Source organism: Erinaceus europaeus, chromosome 17 (genome assembly GCF_950295315.1).
Source record: "Erinaceus europaeus chromosome 17, mEriEur2.1, whole genome shotgun sequence".
Lineage (NCBI taxonomy): Eukaryota > Metazoa > Chordata > Mammalia > Eulipotyphla > Erinaceidae > Erinaceus > Erinaceus europaeus.
In genome coordinates this window covers 69,559,436-69,580,507 of record NC_080178.1, presented here as the reverse complement: position 1 = coordinate 69,580,507, position 21,072 = coordinate 69,559,436, and the positions used below count along the sequence as shown (strand labels likewise).

At 41.0% G+C, this 21,072-nt stretch overlaps 1 protein-coding gene across 4 annotated transcripts in view; it reads left to right on the top strand.

The window, feature by feature from the left end:
* The window catches only part of LUZP2 (leucine zipper protein 2), a 385,213-nt gene extending 364,525 nt beyond the window's left edge, over positions 1-20,688 (top strand). For all 4 annotated transcript variants that reach the window (XM_060176997.1, XM_060176995.1, XM_060176994.1 and 1 more), the window contains 3 exons: positions 5,838-5,930; positions 19,121-19,192; positions 20,172-20,688. In XM_060176997.1, the coding sequence (XP_060032980.1) occupies positions 5,838-5,930; positions 19,121-19,192; positions 20,172-20,276 (270 nt within the window). In that variant the 3' untranslated portion in view covers positions 20,277-20,688. The remainder of the gene's footprint in view (positions 1-5,837; positions 5,931-19,120; positions 19,193-20,171) is intronic.
* Positions 20,689-21,072: the final 384 nt, after the last annotated feature.

The window sequence follows — 21,072 nt, the reverse complement described above, 5'->3', positions numbered from 1 at the left end:
GAAAAGGGTGAATGGAGCAGCAAGCAGAAAACTAAGCACAGGTGCAGGGAGGGCCCTGCTGGGTCAGAGAGCACTGTGCATCCCTAAGGCTACTGCAGGAGGGCCCATCCAGGGAAGGGAGGTTTGATGACCAGGATTAGACAAATTCACACAAGTTACCACAAACAGTTCCCACTCACATTGCACCAACAAGGAGACTTGAGTAAAACCAACATCTGCTTTTGTTACGAATCCTGTGGGTTATATTGTTTTTTGAGAATTATGCGCTTGGTCTTATTTGAAGTAACTCTGTTATCTAGCCTCCCTGCAAGGTCTGTTTTTTTCTCTTAGCAATCCTCTAACTTTGCTAAATTGATAGCAGATAATTTGAAAGGCACAGAATGTCCGGGGCCTTTGAGCTTTCAGTTGAAGTGTTACTCAGGAAATAGCATTAGAATGTGAAACGTGGAAGTGGCCGAGGCAGATGGTGCACTTGTTTTCTGCTGAAGTAAATAGAAGGGCTTTAGCAAAATTAGGAGCATAAAACAAGAAATGCATTAGCTCTGTGTTAAAAGCAGATATTAGCTAATAATTTTTCTCATTGTAGCATATTGTCTTACCCTGGGGATAGAAAGCCAAAGCAAACAGAAGCATTGTCCTTTGAGCCTTTTTTATTTTGTTTTTAATTTTAAACACACTAAGCTATACCACCAAACTATTTTTAGTTATTACTTATAGTTATTACTATAACAGATTTTCTTTCCAGGGGCCAGCTGGTAGTGCACCTGGTTGAGGGCACATTCTACAATGTGCGAAGACCCAGGTTTAAGCCCCTGGTCACCACTTGAAGGGGGAAAGCTTTGTGAGAGATGAAGCAAGGCTGCAGATGTCTCTCTGTCTCTCTCCCCTCCTCCTCTTAATTTCTGGCTATCTCTATCCAATAAGTAAAGATAAAAATAGATATATTTTCATATATATATGTATATATATATATATATATATATATATATATATATATATATGAATGACACTGTGACTGTCCTAAAATCTTTATCTCTTTGCCCAAAATGGAAATAATAATACTTGCCTCAAAGATTTCAAGTGAGACAGCCTCTCAGGAGTTCTGTGTAAAGCAGATACCTGCTTCAACGTTGACAATGATGAGTGAGGCGCGGCTCTGACTCTCAGGTATTCTTGGCCTAAGAGAAAGGCAAACCTTTAAGCCGAGGACTAGTGTGACTGATTTAAGTGACTATCCAACGGGCTGGGGAGGTGGCTGAATGGTTATGCCAAAAGACTGTCCTGCCTGAGGATCTGAGGTCCCAGGAGCTGCCTCCTGTACCCTGCTCTTTGTGCTTCCCCAGCCAGCTTGGACACCCCACCATGGTCTGCTTTCAGTGGGTAGATAAATCTTGCTCTTTGCAAGAGACATCTGGAACTGCCACAAAGGTGACTGTGCGTGTTTCTAGTCTCCTGCTAGCATACTGGGATGCTAATGACCAAAGGTGGATGTTCTTCACAGCATTAGCTCTGGAGTCTACATTGAACATCACCAAAATACTTTTTTTTTAAATTTTATTATCTTTATATTTATTGAATAGAGACAGCCAGAAATCGATAGGGAGAGTGACAGAGAGACTCTTGCAGCCCTACTTCACCATTCACAAAGCTTTCCCCCTGTAGGTGGGGACCAGGGGCTGGAACCTGGGTCCTTATGCACTGTGACATGTGTGTTCATTCAGCCAGGTGTGCCACTGCCTGGCCCTGAAAATCACCAAAATCTTTAACCCTTCATTCCTGGAGTAGCTGCAGCTTTGTGACCATGTAGACGATGTGCCTGGACTGTGGATATTCGCAAACACTGAAATGTCAGCAGTTCACTGGGTGCTGTGCTGCCTTTCCTGTGTGCAGCCCAGACTGAACAGCTCGCTTGGAGGGCACACGTGTTACCCTGCATGAGGACCTAAGTTCAAGACCATGACCCCACTGAGGAGGGAAGGGGAGGGGAAAGGAGAGGATAGGAGGCAAAGGGAGAGGAGAGGAGGGATGGGGACAAAAGGGAAAGGGAAGGGCGAGGGGAAAGGAGGGAATACTAGGGAAAAGGAGAGGAAGGAGGGGAGGGCAGGGAAGGAAGCTGGACGGATAAGACTCCCAGAAATGGTGGAAATAGTGCGTTTATTCTGCAGGCACTGAACACAGGTGATAAGCCTGACTGAAAAAGAATGAAATAATGTGTCTGTGTTGGATTTCAGTTCCCTTTAATGCTATTAAATAGTAAATGAAATTTAGGAATGATGTTTTAGGTGGGTGTATTTCTTCAGTGATTTGATTACTCCGTGAAACCAGTATACACTACAGTTCCTCCCTGATGGTTAATGAGTTGGCATCCTTTCTACCTCTGTTCTCCTCTTCTGATTCCTGTGTTAATGGTGGGCTCTCTCCTCCACTGCTGGTATTTATGTGACTCTCCTGTCCTTGTTCACCTACTTCCTCAAGACTGTTTTAATGTGTAGGCCATCTGGAAACAAGTGCTAAGTGTTCAGTATATTTTAGATGTTCACTATATTTCAGTATATTTTTTTGTTCAGTATACTTTTGTATACTGAACAAACATAGGTTCAGTATGTTCAAAGTTAAATGGATTCTTTGACCTTTTCGTATATTTCAATACAACTAGCTAGCAATACATCACTCTACCAAGAACAGAAAAAACCATCCTTAGTGTGAGAATTCTAGTTTTTCTCCATAGTTCCCTATTTCAGTAGAATTTTCCCTTTTTTTTTTTTTACATTTTATTGGATAAGACAGAGAGAAATTGAGAAAGAGGAGTGGGAAACAGAGAGGGAGAGAAGAAGAAAGACACCCATAGCCCTGTTTCACTGCTTGTGAAGCCCCCCCCCCACACACACACACACACACTCATACACACATACACGGGTCCTATTTCAATACAATATTTTAATTTTGTAAATTCCAAACTTTGCTGTCATGGTTAGGGAAAAAAAAAACTCAATAGGCAGAGCACTAGTCTCTCAGGCTGCGGCCCCTGGTTCCGTCCCTGCTCCCCAGAGCACTGGGCTCTCAGGCCTGAGGCCCCTGGTTCCATCCCCTGCACTGCATACACAGTCCTTTTTATTCATCTGATTTGAGTAGAGCTTTTTAATGTGCATAACAGTCAAAATGTGTAAACTCTCTAAAGATGTAAGCAATTCCTTTCTTATTGTCACATTCATCAACATCTAACAGAACTCTGATTCATTTGAATATTTTTCATCTTTTAGTTTATTTATTTTTATTCTCAGGAAAAGTGTAAAGGGGAAATCAGAATACAGGGTTCTAAAGAAGAACAGGAGGAAAAAAAGGGAAGAAGTGAGAAGACATTCTGTGTCTTCTGCAAATTGTTCAACTATGCTAAATATTCTGTATAAAGAGGGAGGAGGTCTAGTAACTTTATTTATCAACATACCATAAGTAAAGTAGTTGATTGCCTTAATATAGGAATTATTTCAGCAGCTAAAGTAATATATTTCTTACTATTTCTCTATATTTTTATTATTATTCCCTTTTGTTGCCCTTGTTTTTTATATATAGTTGTAGTTATTGTTGTTATTAATGCTGTCGTTGTTGGATAGGACAAAGATAAATGGAGAGAAGAGGGGAAGACAGAGAGGGAGAGAGAAAGATAGACACCTGCAGACCTGCTTCACCGCCTGTGAAGCGACTCCCCTCTAGGTGGGGAGGTGGGGAGGTGGGGGCTTGAACCGGGATCCTTCCACCCATCCTTGCGCTTTGCACCACCTGCGCTTAACCCACTGCGCTACCACCTGACTACTATTTCTCTATATATGACTTTTGCTGTGTTAGTTTTTCTTTTCCTATTGTAATAGTCAGATTAAGTGCCTTTTTTTCCTGAAAACAATATCTCTGCAAGACCCTGCTGAGGAATGTGTGGTCATATATTTGTCTTTGTCTTCCTAGCCCCCCCACCCCACCCCAGTAGTTAGAATCTTCTGTCCTCCCACGATCTGATTCTTAATACCACTGTTTCAGATCCAAGCCAGTAAGTACTCACTGAGTTTACATGTTGTCTATGTTATACGACTGTTAACTTCACAGACTGATGGTTGCAACATGTTCAAGTAAGCTCTGACCAACAGGCCCACACTGGACATAACCTGTGATCATTTGATTGGGTGTGTACATAATTTCTTTATGCCACACATTGTCTGGGTTCCTGACCCTAGTCCCCTGACTACTTCTTCTTTTTCACTTAGTGTTTATGAAGGCATAGATTTCATAATAATAATTCTGGTCTCCAGAGGTACAAAGCTATGTTTAATTAGGTAGTGAAGGCATGTTAACTGTGGTAAAATGTTACAAAAGCATTTTCTTTCTTATTGATAAAATGAGATGGACACTGATGGTTTCTCAGAAATAGTTTATGTAAAGAGAAAATACAGGGCCAATGATTTTTGAGGCGTGAGAAACCTTAATAACAGATGAGGACGTTTAAGTTTTAATGTGCAGCTAATAGCTGAAGACAGTTCAAGTACTTGATCAGCAAGTACCAAGTATTTACTGTGGTAAAATACTCCCAATTGGGCATCTCTAGGACAAATATATTAATATATATGTATACATATACATATATATACTAAATTTTAATTTCAAAGTTGAAACGATTAAGGTATAATCTGTAAGGTCTCTGATACATGCATGTATATTTCAGTTTGGTTATGTTTCCTTAGTATGATACTGTCATTACACTATTTTATGATCATGGTAAATTCTGAAGTATGGTTTTTATTTTGTATTATTCTTGCACTTTGAAGAGACAGGACCTTGTTCATGAGGACCTTGTCTAAGCATTAAAATGTGACTCCTGGCCCATGTTTCATTCAAGATAGAGAGAAAAGAGTGGCCAGGTGGTGACACACCTGCTTGAGCGCGCACATTACAGTGTGCAAGGCCCAGGTTCAAGCCCCCAGTCTGCACCTGCAGGGGGGAAACTTCACGAGTGATGAAGCAGGTCTGCCTCTCTCCTTCTCTGTTTCCGTGTTCCCTCTAAATTCGTCTCTGTCCTAACAAATAAAATAAAGTTTAAAAAAGACAAAGGGGGGTCTGGTGGTAGCACAGCAGGTTAAGCACATGTGGCACAAAGCTCAACCAGTAAGGACCCCGGTTGGAGCCCTAGGCTCCCCACCTACAGGCGGTGAAGCAGGTCTGCAGGTGTCTATTTTTCTCTCCCCCTCTCTGTCTTCCCCTCCTCTCTCCATTTCTCTCTGTCCTATCCAACAACAAATGACATCAACAATAATAATAATAACCACAACAAGGCTACAACAACAAAAGGGGGAAAAATGGCCTCTGGGAGGGAGCAGTGGATTCATGGTGCAGGCACTGAGCCCCAGAAATCACCCTGGAGGCAAAAAAAAAAAAAAAAGACAGGGGAGCAACCTGGCAGGTCGTAGCTTCCTCTGTTGACCTGGCATTTCCCAGGTGCTGGTGGAAAAGTTTGGTGCCTTGATGAACACTCTCATAAGACGAGAAGTTATTGTTCAACGTATTTCTCTTGTTTAAAATGTGATCATCCTTGGAGCTGTAAAGATGACTCTCTCACTAGCAAACACTCTTTGCCATGTCTGAAGACCAGGTTCACCTGCTTGGGGCCTCACAGAGTACCCGGAAAAGCACCCAAGGGTAGCACCTCTGTTGGTCCAAGGAGCTGTGTGTGTCTCACTGAAATTGAAAGAAAGGAACCAACATATTCTCCAGGCGAGGTAAACTGTTCTGGCACCAGGTCCTGGCAAAAGCAAATAAAGTAATTCTTATTTCTCTTTTTGTTTTTCTTCCTCAAGATTCACCAGAACACTCCTGATGTCAACGTGAACATCCACATTGAGACAGCCCACGGAGTCAGTCAGGCCACCACTGTGTGTGGTTCTCCAGAGGTGAGGATGATTCTGCACACACCCTGAATTACACTCAGTGACCTTAGGAATTATCTAAGCCTGGTTCATGCTATCAGGAAACATTCTTTTTAATTTTAATTTATTTTCCCATTTGTTTCCCTTGTTGTTTTATTGTCATAGTTATTATTGTTGTTGCTATTGATGTCATCATTGTTGGATAGGACAGAGAAATGAAGAAAGGAGGGGAAGACAGAGAGGGAGAGAGAAAGACAGACACCTGCACACCTGCTTCACCGCTTGTGAAGCCACTTCCCTGTATGTGGGGAGCTGGGGGCTCAAACCGGGATCCCCATGTCAGTCCTTGTGCTCTGTGCCACGTGCACCTAACCTGCTGTGCTACCGCCTGGCCCCCTCAGGAAACATTCTATCTGTATGTACTATCTAATACCAAGGCATTGCACTTATAATGTGGAGATAAAACATAAATCTGTAGACTGTGAGATTAAGTAAAGGTGCAGGAATTACGATGAAGTCTAACATGAAGCTTAAGATTCATTCCAACTGCGGAGGAAAATTTTTGTTTTCTCATAAATTATGAGGGGAGAGAATCATTTGACTATGGTATATTCACAGTGAATCTTGAAATTAAGATGTTAAAATCTTACCTTGATTTTTTTCAGGAGTGTCCGGGCTATCCTGAATCCCTTTAAGGTCACTATGTCAAGAATAATTTTATTTTTATTAGAGATTTAATAATGATTAACAAGACTGTAAGATAACAGGGGTATAATTTCACACAGTTCCCACCACCAGAGTTCTGTGTCTCTTCCCCTCCATTCTTTATCCTCCTCCTATTCTTTATCCCTCTGGGTGTCAGGACCAAAATTCTTTATGGGGCGCAGAAGGTGGGAGTTCTGGCTTCCATGGGTGTTGGCAGGTAGATACATCCCCCAGCCTGTCTCTGTCTTTCCCTAGTGGGGCCGGGCTCTGGGAAGAGGAGGGTCCAGGACACATTGAGGTCATCTGCCCAGGGAAGTCAGGATGGCTTCATGGTAGCAACTGCAACTTGGTGGCTGGAAGGCAGTTGGATATGAAGCAGAACAAATTGTTTAATAAACAGGAATCCAAAGTTTAAAAATAGAGCAGATGAAACTAGGGGTCTTCTTGTGGAAAGAAACTAGGAAGTCTATTCAATCATTTTTTAAAGAAAATATTTTGGAACTTTGAAAGGGATTGTATTGAATTTTCTAGCTCAATTTGACAAGATTTGCTACCTTGACAATATGATTTTCTTCCAATCCATAAAAGTAGGTGGTGTGACCATCTTAAGTTTTTTTTCTGCAGGGAGTCAGGCCGTACGTAGCACAGCGGGTTAAGCGCATGTGGCACAAAGTTCACGGACCAGCTTTGAGCCCCCGGCTCCCCACCTGCAGGGGAGTCGCTTCACAGGCGGTGAAGCAGGTCTGCAGGTGTCTGTCTTTCTCTCCCCTCTCTGTCTTCCCCTCCTCTCTCCATTTCTCTCTGTCCTAGCTAACAATGACAACAACAATAATAACTATAATAACAATGAAAAACAAGGGCAAAAAGGGAAAATAAATAAACAAATACATATTTTTTCTTTCTGCAGCAATGGCATGCATTTCTTCTATTTTTCTTCTTCCAGAATAGGTTATGTTATTGTGAACATAATTATTCATGTGAAATTTCTTTTATTGACCCACTTGTAATTTCTATTATTTCTTTTATTTGTATATATTTTTGAACCCACTCCTCATGCATGTGAGATTTCACTGCTCTGGGACACAATTGCATCCAGATAGAGAGATAAAGAGTGTGACAGATGTCATCGCATTGGGAGTATCTTCCATCACCATGGCACTCGAGAACCCGTGGTCTCAGGACTTGAACAGGGATTGTCTGCGTAGTAATACAAGCACCCTGCATGGTTAACTGTCTCTCCTGCCCTTCTAAATCTTACTTCCAGATTGTTTAAGAGCTAGTATATAGATGCAAGGCTAGAGAGTTTTTAGTGACTCAGCTCTGAGTCAAAGCTGATGAGATTTGTCAAACAAATGCCGAACACTGTAATATTCTTTCTGCCTAAGAATGATGCTGCATTCCTACCACGGAGATAAAGCCCCTGTGTATTTTTTGCTTACCTGTTTGATGTTATATCCTGGGGCATTGCACTTCTAAGCTCAGCAGAGGCTAAGGAAGTATAGTAGCTGCATGGAAGTTTGAGGCAGAAGGGTGATGACTCTACATATAATGTTAATTGGTTTCCTTTAAGCTATAGTCAGCTGTCTGATACCTATCTGGTGATATTTAATCCGTTGCTTTTTAAAAATCATCTTTATTTGGGGGTCAGGCGGTAGCACAGCAGGTTAAGCACATATGGCACAAAGCACAAGGACCAGTGTAAGGATCCCAGTTTGAGCCCCCGGCTCCCCATCTACTGGGAGTCACTTCACAGGCTGTGAAGCAGGTCTGCAGGTGTCTATCTTTCTCTCCCCCCTTTGTCTTCCTCTGCTCTCTTGAATTCTCTCTGTCCTATCCAACAACAATGACATCAATAACAACAACAATAATAATAACCACAACAATGATAAAACAACAAGGGCAACAAAAAGGGCAGAAAAATTGGCCTCCAGAAGCAGTGGATTCATGGTGCAGGCAGCGAGACCTAGCAATAACCCTGGAGGCAAAAAAATTATATTTATTTATTTAATGGATAAAGACAGGCAGAAATCAAGAGGGATGAGAGAGAGAGAGAGAGAGAAATCTGCAGCCCTGCTTCACTACTACAAAGCTTTCCCCCTACAGGTGGGGACCAGGGGCTTGAACCTGGGTTCTTGTACACTGCAACATGTGTGCTTAACCAGGTGCACTACCACCCCACCCCAGGTAATTTAAGCCTTTAGAGTTCATTTTCTCACTCTGAACAAAGATAACAGGATGCCATTAGTCCATGGCTGAATTTCTGTATTTCTTTTCATTCCCTTAGGCAACACTACTTACTGAAATCCTCAATAAGCATTTTGAATTAAGTAGTGTATTTTCCACACAGAGAAAACTTTAAAAATGGTATAAGGGGGTGTCAGGCAGTAGCGCAGCGTGTTAAGTGCACATGGGACCAAGCACGAGGACCGGCGTAAGAATCCCAGTTTGAGCCCCTGGCTCCCCACCTGCAGGGGGGTTGCTTCACAAGATGTGAAGCTGGTCTGCGGGTGTCTTTTTTCTCCCCCCTCTATCTTCCCCTCCTCTCTCGATTTCTCTCAGTCCTATCCAAAAGCAAGGACAGCAGGGACAATAATAATAACAACAATGATTTTAAAAAAGGGGGCAAAAAAAGAAAGGGGGGAAATAGCCTTCAGGTGCAGTGGATAAGTAGTGCAGGCACACAGCCCCAACAATAACCCGGGAGGCAAAAAATTGGTAAAAGGAGCTTTAGATTCTATAATTGAGTATCTGAATATGTAGCACAGTTGTCTGAGCTCAGTACTTAGATGCAGTGGTTTCCTGTTTAATTCCTCTTGTACATGTGAGCATTGTGCTCTGGTCTCTCATTCATTCTCATCTGAAACTCTGTTTTCTATGAAATAAATAAAATAAATGAAAGTATCTATACAGGAGATAGAGGAATAGCTGTCCGCATGAGGGATCTTGGTTTGGGTCCAGCCACTCCAAGCTTGTGTCACAGCAGGTGGGTATTGTTTGGTGCCACACGTCCCTAGATTCCCTGTCTCTGCTTCTCTGTGTCCATTGAATGAAGTGCCCCAGGAATAGACATGATGTTTATGGGAGGCCAGCTGGTGATGCACCAGGTTAAACGCACATAATACAAAGTGCAAGAACCCCTACAAGGATACCAGTTGGAGCCCCTGGCTCCCCACATGCAGGTGGGTCACTTCACAAGTTGTGAAGCAGATCTATAGGTGTCTGTCTCCCTCCCTCTCTATCTTCCCCTCCTCTCTCAATTTCTCTCTGTTCTATCCTATTAAAAAAATGGGAAAAAATGGCCATAGGAGCAATGGATTCTAAGTGTGGGTACTGAGTCCCAAGTAATAATCCTGGAAGCAAGGGGAGAGAGAGAGAGAGAGGGGGGCACTTATGCACCCAACCCAAGCTAGTAAACACACACACACACACACACACACACACACACACACACACATATCCAATAAGACATACTCCATAGAAAAAACAAACAAACAAAAAGATTAAAAAGATGTCACTAGTAGAAGAAGTTTTAGGAAGGTGAAGGTGAATATTTGAAAGAAAAGTGAACTCTCCAAAGTATCTGCAGGTAGAATATTCTAGAGCACTTAGGACATTATGTTGCTAAATAATGAACAGCAGGATGGTGTTAGGAATTGAAGCTTCCAGAAGCAAAGGTTTCTTGTAGGCACCTGTTTCAGGTTTAGAATTTTATATTGATTGTTAATCTCATGAGAGTGATAAGGACATAGGGAGTTTTAGCTAATAAATACAGGTAGTGATACATTTTGATTGCTCTTGGAAATACTGTGAACTGAGTAGCATAGCAGAGAAATCCTAGAAATAGTACAGTGTGACAGTTTTGAGTTTGGCTGACACGTCACTCTAGTAAGTGGTTTTTATGACTTAGGTCCTTTTACTAGTGGAAGGCAGAGGCAGAATGCTTCAACTCGTGCATACCATGAATCCCCAGGTCAACATGAGCAGATGTGGGCCACAGCCCAGTAAAGCATATGTTAGTAAGAAACCCACCTCCACTTTGTTTGGCCCGGGTTTCCTGTAAAAAATTTTGAGAAAGGATGTTGAGTTCTTGCAGACTTATTATGATAATTACCTACAGTAGACAGCAAATAGTATTCAATTATAATATGCATTTCTTCTTATTCACCTTTTCAAAGCTGTCCTGCATCTTTAATATCCAGGTTTTCCATACTGCCTCCCCTCAAAGACTCACATTTCTAACTAGAAGCAATGTGTATTCCCGTCTGTAGTTTAGTTTACCACATCACATGCTCAGTGCAAACCAGACAAGAACGATGAGGAAATAAAACCTCTTAATTCATTGCCTCCCCCCTTTTTATTTTTATGTTTTCAGAAAATTTAGACAACTTGAAATGAGTGATTAGAGACTTAACTGCATGACGGACTACTAATTTGGAATGTCTGTTATTGGAGTTGCATTGAGAAATAGATGTGGACCAGTTCTGTCCCATTTTCATTCAATTTTCCCACTGTTTCTCATATTGTTTAAGAGCTTATCAAGAATTTTTTTTAAAAAAAAAGATAAGGGGTGTTTTAATTTTAACTTTCACTTAGAGACTAAGACAACACTCACTGAAAAAATCTGTCTTATGGTGTTTCTGAAAGGAAGTAGCAAACATTTAATTTTTCTTAACATGCTGAGACAAAGGAAATTAAGGATTGGCTTCTGTGGAGCACACAGGACATACTTGGGTTTCTTATCTTTACACCTGCATGCAAATCCCTGACAAAGAGGTTGATTCAACAGCAAGACATTGTCTGCTAAAAAGAAAGGAGAAAACACGCAGGAAATCAGCTCTTGCTCTGGGAGTGGGAAATGATGCCTGTGTTTTCATGTTAAAATCACTTTGGCAGAGATTTAAGAAAGCTGGATTCTACAAAAGACAATTGTTTATTGTGTAACACTTGAGGGGACCTGGGGAGTTGCTGTCAGGTGCTTGGTTTGCAGAGTTTTCTAGGTAAATCAGGTTCTGTTGTAAGGAGCCTAAAATTCTCAGCATCTCATTGTCATTCTGATGATGCTCCCTGGATTATGGGAGGGGGTTGGCATCATGCCACATGTCCTCATTGTTCTCCTGTGGTGTTGGTGTAAGAGGGACAGATCACCTCCAAGTCATGTTAGGACCCTGGCGGGGACTCTCCTTAGTGTTTAGAGCTGTCTTCTGCTTTTCACACCTACCTATGGACACTTTCATGTTCACTCTTCAGTAATTTTTAAGGGAAAGGGGGCAGCATTTGTGCCCTCAGTAATAGAGGTCCATCACACATTATCTCAACAAAGAGTTGAGGAGAGGTCACTGATTTTCAGATACTTTAACTTTGTTAGGGAAAACTGAGAGAGAGAGAGAGAGAGAGAGAGAGAGAGAGAGAGAGAGAGAGAAAAGGAGAGAGAGAGAGGGAGAGGAGGCAAACACATGGTGATCACATGGTGATCTGAGCAGAGAGAAACCTCAAAGGTCCAGCTTTTTAAAAACCCAAGCCCTGCCTCCACTTTTCCAAGCCACACCTGTACCCACTACTATTTTCTGGACAGTACCTTGTCTCTCAACAGTAACCTTTGTTTTTAATTGACATTTAAGGTTAATATTTGTATTTACATTTAAGATTAACATCTGTAATTGGAAACAGCATACTGAATGTAGTCCTAACCATCTACCTGAACAAAATATGACTTCTTTTTTCCTCTTAAGATGTGTTAGTAACAATGATAATAACATTTCGATGGCTTTAATATATAACACCGTCTTTGAAAGACAGCTGAAGCAAAGCTGCAAACATGCTTCAGACATGTTGGAATCTGATGTATTGGCACCCTGATGTAGTAATAACAGACTCACCGGGGGAGTTGGGCGGTAGCACAGCGGGCTAAGCGCAGGAGGCGCAAAGTGCAAGGACTGTGTAAGCATCCCTGTTTGAGACCCCGGCTCCCCACCTGCAGGGGAGTCAATTCACAGGTGGTGAAGCAGGTCTGCAGGTGTCTATCTTTCTCTCCCCCTCTGTCTTCCCCTCTTCTCTCCATTTTCTCTGCCCTAACAAACAACAATGGCTATAACAACAATAACAATAATAACTACAACAAGGGCAGCAGAAAAAATGGGGAAAAAAATGGTCTCCAGGAGCAGTGGATTCATAGTGCAGGCAATGAGCCCCAGCTATAACCCTGGAGGCAAAAAAAAAAAAAAAAAAAAACCAGACTAACTGAGAAGTACCTGTAGCCACATTTTACAGATATATAAATTTACATAGAGGAAAAAAAATCAAATAATGCATCCTAGATGAAAAAACACTTTGAAATTTTTTCAAGATTTAAAACAACATTCCAGTGCAACAGGAAGGATGACAAGTCAGTAATTGATCTTCTCTCGGTTTCATTCCCTAAGCTACTTGGGATATTACTGACTTGTAGCTTAGGGAAAGAGACCAAGAGAAGATCACTGTGACAGAAGTGTGTGTGTGTGTGTGTGTGTGTGTGTGTGTGTGTGTGTGTGTGTGTGTGTGTAGAAAGAAAGGATGGACTGTGAACAGTGACAGTGACAGCAGAAACACATCCTGTGGTGACATTATTTTCTCATGCTGAGGTTTATCCTGTACTCGGGTTCATCACGGTCAATCTTCTGGCCTTGCTTCTATATCATTTCTTACCTTCCCCCAAAAGACAGTCTCCCTCCTCCCATCCATCTCCTGATCTTTGCTGCCTGCCTCTTCACTTATTGTGTCTTCCACAGAGGAGCGGCATGGAGACCTTTAAAGGACCAATATTTTTATACTAACCTTAGAGAGCTCTCAAGGTTTCAAGTGAACCTTTGTTTAAACCAAGAAAGCTAAGGATGCTGTTTCAGAAGTTTTTCAGCATGTGTAGCTTCTATCTTCTCTGGACATCTTTCTCACTGAAATTAGAAAATCTCTCTTCCTACTAGGCATCCAGAACATTAGATATATGTTCAGAGAAGTGACCCATTTCTGGTACTTGTGACGGTGGCTGTACGGAGGACAGCCTTATAAATGGAAGGAGAGATGGGAGTCGGGTGGTAGCACAGCAGGTTAAGCACCCATGGTGCAAAGCGCAAGGACTGGCATAAGGATCCCAGTTTGAGCCCCTGGCTCTCCACCTGCAGGGGAGTCACTTCACAGGAGGTGAAGCCGGACTGCATCTTTCTCTCCTCCTCTCTGTCTTTCCCTCCTCTCTCCATTTTTTTTCCATCCTATCCAACAACAATGACATTAATAACAACAACAATAATAACTACGACAATAAAAAAATATGGAAGGAGAGGATGTACTTATGGGCCACTTCTCTCTTTTACTCAGCTAGACAGATGTGGTGGGGGAGAGGGGAGAGAGAGAGACCTCAAAGTTGTAACCTCCTTCATTATCATAGCTCCTGCCCCATGGTGCTGGCATGCCAACCCTGAACACGCAGCAATGCAGACACCCTCCCCAGGGTGCTTTCTCTCTAGCCCTACAACCTCATTTCTGGTATAATTAGTCAAATTTCAATGTCCTGTCAGATGTAAACATGAAAAAAGAAAAGTTGAACCATCCAGCCCAGACTTGGAGATCACCAGAGTAATACAACTGAGAGAGAAGTGCTTCTGAAAATGGTGTGGGACTCACATCTTTCCCTGAAGGAAGGTGGTTTTACTAATGGCATTTTGAGCTATTGTCAACATGGGGACTGGGCACACCTGGTTGAGCACACATGTTACAATGCACAAGGATCCAGGTTCAAGCCCCTGTTCCCCACGTGCAGGGGGGGAGGCTTTGTGAGTGATAAAGCAGGGCTGCCGGTGTCTCTCTGTCTCTCTCCCTCTCTATCTCCCCCTGCCCTTTTTTGTTTGTTGATTTTATTTTTCCCTCCAGGGTTATTGCAGGGGCTCAGTGCCTGCACCAGGAATCCACTGCTCCTGGAGGCCATTTTTTCCCTTTTTGTTGCCCTTGTTGTTTTATCATTGTTGTGGTTATTATTGTTGTTGTTATTGATATCATTATTGTTGAATAGGACAGAGAGAAATAGAGAGAGGAGGGGAAGACAGAGAAGGGGAGAGAAAGATAGACATATGCAGACCTGCTTCACAGCTTGCAAGCATGCGCTTAACCCACTGTGCTACCGCCCGACCCCCACCCCCTTTTTTTGCCTCCAGGGTTATCACTGGGGCTAGTTGCCAGAGGTTTGAACAGGGATCCTTGTGCTTCATACTATGTGTGCTTGACAGGAGGCACCACCACCTGGTCCCCTCCCCCTCCCTTCTTGATTTTTGTCTGCCTCTATCCAATAAATGAATATAATTTTAAAATGTTTCAAAAATTAAAGAAAGAAAGGAAAGTATTGGCGTGTAAATGTTGTTAGAAACCTAGCTAAGTCAGGGTCAGGATATAGTTCGGTGGTTGCAGTTTTCAATTATAAATTGTCATGATCTTAGTGTCTTAAAATCTGTCTCATGATTTCCATACATCAGTAGTCTGGCAGGTTTTAGCTGCATCCTCTTCTCATGGTATCCTCAAACTAAAATTAGGGTCACCCAGTAGCATTCTCACCTGAAATGGAGACTCCGAAAGGTCAGCTTACTAATTCACTCCAGTGTTGATAGAAAGAGCAGTGGATTCGTAGTGCAGGCACTGATCCCCAGTAATGACCTGGAGATAAAGAAGAAAGAAAGAAAGAAAGAAAGAAAGAAAGAAAGAAAGAAAGAAAGAAAGAAAGAAAGAAAGAAAAAAAGAAAGAAGGAAAGAGAGAGAGAAAGAGAGAGAGAGAGAGAGAGTGGAAGAAAGAAATTTTCTTACGGCAATATCTAAGTTATGTTCCTAACAAGAATAAATTCACATTTTTTCAAATCTTTTTTTTAATTTTTCCCCTTAATTGGGGTTATTAATGGTTTACAGTTGACAATAAAATAGTTTTTGGTCCATGTGTAACATTTCTCGGGTTCTTCACATAACACTGTAACCCTCTCCCTAGGTTCTCTTCTGCCATCATGTTCCAGGACCTGAACACCCCACCAGCACACCAGAGCCCTTTACGTTGGTGCAATACATCAAACACAGTCCAAGTTCTGTTTTGTGTTCACACGTGTGTTTTAAATGACTTGTTTTTACTTAGACGGAAGAAATCTTAGTGTGTTTCAAACTTATAACAAATTACATTATATTTCCAAGACATTTTCTTTAAAGAAGGTAAACCCATTAGTTAAATTCTTTATTTAGGGGGGTCGGGCGGTAGTGCAGCGGGTTAAGCACACATGGCGCAAAGCACAAGGACCAGCATAAGGATCCTGGTTCAAGCCCCCACCTCCCCACCTGCAGGGGAGTCTCTCCACAGGCAGTGAAGCAGGTCTTCAGGTGTCTATCTTTCTTTCCCCCTCTTTGTCTTCCCCTCCTCTCTCTATTTCTCTCTGTCCTATCCAACAACAACGACATCAGTTGCAATGATAATAATAACCACAAAAACAACAACAACAACAAACAACCAGTGTAACAAAAGGGAAAAAATGGCCTCCAGGAGCAGTAGGTTCATGGTGTAGGCACTGAGCCCCAAGCCCCAGCAATAACCCTAGGGGCAAAAAAAAAATCTTTTAAGAAAATTTTTTAGTTAGTTATTACCAGGGTAATTCTGATGTATGTTATTGGATAGATCTTTGGACATATAAACACCATTCTGTGCTATCCTGAAATTTCTATTTTTGTATCTTTTCCCCCAAAGACAAACATTAATTGCACTACATTTTTAATCTTTCACTTGAGGGGAAGTGGAGTGTCTGCATCCCTTCAACTGAGCACTTACTTCTCCATTTATTTAACTTCTCTTACCTCCTCCTCTTCTTCCTCTGGGTTTGTAAATTGGATGACTGTTATTATTTAGAAAAAAAAAATCAGGACTGTAATATCTGTATCAATTTATCATAACTGTTCATATTTAATAACAATACAAACATGATTACTACTGCTACTGATAAACAGGAGAAGAATGTGTATTGTTTGCTTGTTTTTACACTGAATAATCAACATCATTATCAAGTAACTCTGTATAGAAGGAGCCCTATTTTGTAGCCAACAAATAAAGACCCCCAGAGAAGTACCTGATCAAATTACTAGTGAATAAACCCCAAAGCTTAAATAACAAGGCACCCACAAACAGTGAAACTACCTTTAGCTCATTGGACGGTGGTACATCCCAGCCCACATCATACTGGGAAAAAGTGTGGATGCTGTGGTCTTTTCCTGTTTGTTTATCTGTCTCTCACTTTCTCTCTTAAAGAGTCAGCCTGCTTTGGTGAAGCCCCAGTAACTACAAAACATGATAAAATTCAATTAATGAAAAAATCTTGTTAGTATTAAGAGTGTCTGCAGCACAGGTGAGGAAGGCTCTGAAAAAACTTCACCTGGGCTGGGTGGTGGCGTACCCAGTTGAGCACAGATGCTACAGTGCACAAGGACCCAGGTTCCAGCCCCGGGTCCTCATTTGCAAGGTGGAAGCTTTCAAAGTGGTGAAGCAGTTCTGCAGGTATCTTTCTGTCTCACTCCCTCCCCCCCCCCTTCCTCTCAATTTCTGACTGTCTCTATCCAATAAATAAATTAAATAAAATATAACAAAAAAGGGAAAAGAATCTCTACTATCTTCTTATTAAGTGAATTAGTTCTACATCACTGGTTATAAAATTGATAAGTGGGGCCAAACAGTGGTACACTTGGTTAAGCACACACATTACAGTACACAAGGACCTAGGTTCAAGCCCTGTGTCCCCACTTGTAGGGGGGAAAACCTTAGAAGCTAGGGAGCAGTGCTGCAGGTGTCTTTCTGTCTCTTTGCCTATCTCCTCCTTCCTTTTTGATTTCTGGCTGTCTGTCTATCCAAGAAATAAAGATAATAAAAATAAAACATTTATTAAAAAATAAAATAAAGTTGATAAGCTTCCTAGATTGGCATGTTGTTGCCTAGTTACAATTACACCATCTTTACAGTCATCTTTACACCTGTTTCTTCCCTGAGAAATTGGAGGAATTTCAAACTTCCTACCATATCCGTGAGGCACAGAAGAAGAAAAGAAAGGTAGTGTTCATTATAAGATCAAAGAATCAGAAAGCTTTAGATGTTTTCCATTCACATGATATTTTCTCTAAAGTGAAATTGTACTAAAGTGTTATTGTTCAGATGATCAAAGGTAAGCTGCATTCATGAAATAATAGACTGTTGAAAACTACCAGTATCTTTCTTCCTCAGGAGACTGACCTTAAAGGTTACTCCACACACAATACAAGGTTTGAATGTTAAAGTGATTCAAAAAGTAAGAATAAGTCATCATCGTCCAGAAAATATATGAGATGTGTGTGGATTACGAAGTGGACTTTAAGGGTGGGGGTAGATAGCATAATGGTTATGCAAAGAGACTCTCATGCCTGAGGAGGCTCCAAGGTCCCAGGTTCACTCCTCTGTACCACCATCAGCCAGAGATGAGCAGTGCTCTGGGAGGAAAAAAAACAAAGGAGAATGGTTCACTCACCCTTATGAAAAATAAAAATAAAGTGGACTTTAAATTCACAATGTCTTTGAATTGCTGGAGTGTCGATTAGGAACACAAGCCCCACATTTGATGGGCTAAATTGTCACCTGGTGGCACTTCTGACCAGCCATATTATGTGAATATGTGGGCACATCAGTCACCATCAAAAGCCTGAGAAATAGTGCAGGAAAGGTTCCAACAGAAATTACCTTTTATCCATGTATTTAATATAAAAAAAAAAAAAAAACATCCTCCCAACTCAACTTGTTTCTCAAATATGTGATTTGGAAGAGTACGGTTCCTTCAAATTCATTTCTGTCTTGATTTTTCATCAGTCCTTGGATTTCCTTTATTTCTTAACATTAGTTTTAGAATATTTTATTTACTGATTAGAGACAGAGAAATTGAGGTGAGTTAGGAAGATAGAGAGGGAAAGAGACAGAGAGACACCTCACCTGCAGCCCTGCCTCACCATTTGTGAAGCTTCCCCCTGCAGGTGGGGTAGTTTAGTTACATACCATTATTTTGGCCATCACTTCAAAGACCAAGTGCAAATATAATACAAATCGAAGTCTATTGCCTCTTTCCTGTAGATTTCTAGCTGTCTCTATCCAATAAATAAATCAAGATAATGAAAAAAAATTTTTTTAAGTATCTACTCCTTTACAGTAACTGGCTGCCCCCACGGCACTGTGATTTCCAGACTGTCCACAAAGGCTCAGTCTCTCCTTGGGACCCCAGTCATGAGGTGGTGCAGTGGATAAGGCATGGACTATCAAGCTTGAGGTCCTGAGTTCAATCCCCAGCAGCACAGGTACCAGAGTGGTGTCTGGTTCTTTCTCTCTCTCTCCTCCTAGCTCTCTCATTAATCAATATATTTTTTAAAGTTTCTTATTGGGATGAATTCACAGGAACATTTTTATTTGTCACCTTAACTTAGTTTATTTGATGTATTTTCAATTGTGTTTCTCACAGGACAAAAACTGTGCAATAAAGCAAGAAAACACCTCTAGCAAGGACAACACAAAAGCAAAAGCAACTGCACAGGTATTCATTTTCTGTCAGTGTTTACCTTGCATATGTTAGAAAGCACTTCTGGAGATAATTGAATTCGGTGACTCTGGTTCTAGCAGAACCAGGATTGATGCAATTAGCATATCTTTGTCAGCATGAGACATCCCCATATCCACTGCCCCATCAATAAGCTTTTGGCCTGATTATTTGAGAGCCTCAGAAGATATGCCTTATAGTACAAATAAGATGAAAATAATCTTTGAGGGGGGATCAGGTGGTAGCACAGCAGGATCAGTGTAAGGATCCCGGTTCAAGCCCCCAGCTCCCCACCTGCAGTGGAGTTGCTTCACAAGCGATGAAGCAGGTCTGCAGGTGTCTTTCTCTCCCCATCTCAGTCTTCCCCTGCTCTCTCCATTTCTCTCTGTCCTATCCAACAACAATGATATCAATAATAACAACAATAATAACTATAACAATAAAACAACAAGGGCAACAAAAGGGGAAAAATAGCCACCAGGAGCAGCAGATTTGTGGTGCAGACAATGAGTCCCAGCAATAACCCTGAAGGCAATCATCATCATCATCTTTGAGGAAAGAAAGAAGGTAGAAAGAAGTGCATATCCCCTTAAACAAGCACACACACACACACACACACACACACACACACACACACAGACCTGTTTTCTATATGTGAAGTAGAAGTATTCAGTGTTCAGAACTTTATCTAGCATTTATTTATTTGTTACATCTTCAGTGTTTGAGTCAATTAGAGTCTAGGTGTTTGGCTAAAGCTTCTTCAAAATAATTCTAGAAATACATTTTAATTTGTAGACAACAATTACATTTTATATAATTGACTAAGGTAGACTATACTTACATTTATTTTAAATATTAGTTTATGTAAGATATTTCTTGACATGTATGAGTTTATATTGCTATTCTATTAAGATTATAATGTTACACAAAAATAAAGTTTAACATTTCTAATTGTCATTTCTGTATTGCTTGACAGAAATTACAAGTATCTCCTTGTGCTGACTGTGAAGTAACAACAAATCAAGAAAAACAATTGACCAGCTTTGAAGGGAGGGTAACTAGAGAAGAGAAAATATTGTAAAAACCAAGAAACTGTGTAAAAAAAAAAAAAAACCCATCCATTTGCTGTTGTCTTCATATACTTTTTAGGCCACAAGCTTAATGGAAATACTAAGTTTTTAAAGCATGCGACTTTTTCCACACTTTTATGTAACTTTTTTAATTAGTCAACTAATTTTTTCCAAGATTCCAGGCCAACTATGATCCTTAAGCAATAACCTAATTAAAACAAATATTCACAGTCCTAAACTGTTAATGAGTAAACTTCCCAGTAAAAAAAAATGGTCTATTTCTAATTCAAAGGTAATATAATGTTTAATCCTTCTTGTTTATTTGCTACACATACTTCTTTGATCTAGCTTTATAAATCAGCTGTTCTTAGACACTCAGAATTACTTGAACCCAAATTGTAACATTAAAGCTTTTGATCCATGTTTGCAAGCTGGAGTCACTTTACTCTAGGATGAAATCTGTGCTCACCGGATACATTTTTTCTAAGGGGTGTTTATCATTATCCGTATGGCTATGATTATAAACTATGTGTCAGTAGTGTCAAGGCAACTCTTTGGGAGACGTAGGCGATTAACAGAGTTTATGACACAGGCAAATCCTCTCCTAAGTGACTACGTTTCTGGCACAGTTGGTTAGACTTTCTGGCACCCTATACACACATTCTCTCTACTTGTCTAACTAGAATTACTCCAAATTAGGAATCAGGCTGTTCGAAGTGCTCAGTGTGATGTTTGGCGTGGGGCTGTGTAGTGGGATGTGCAGATAGTTCCAAAAATGCAAGCTGTTAATATACATTTCCATTGAGT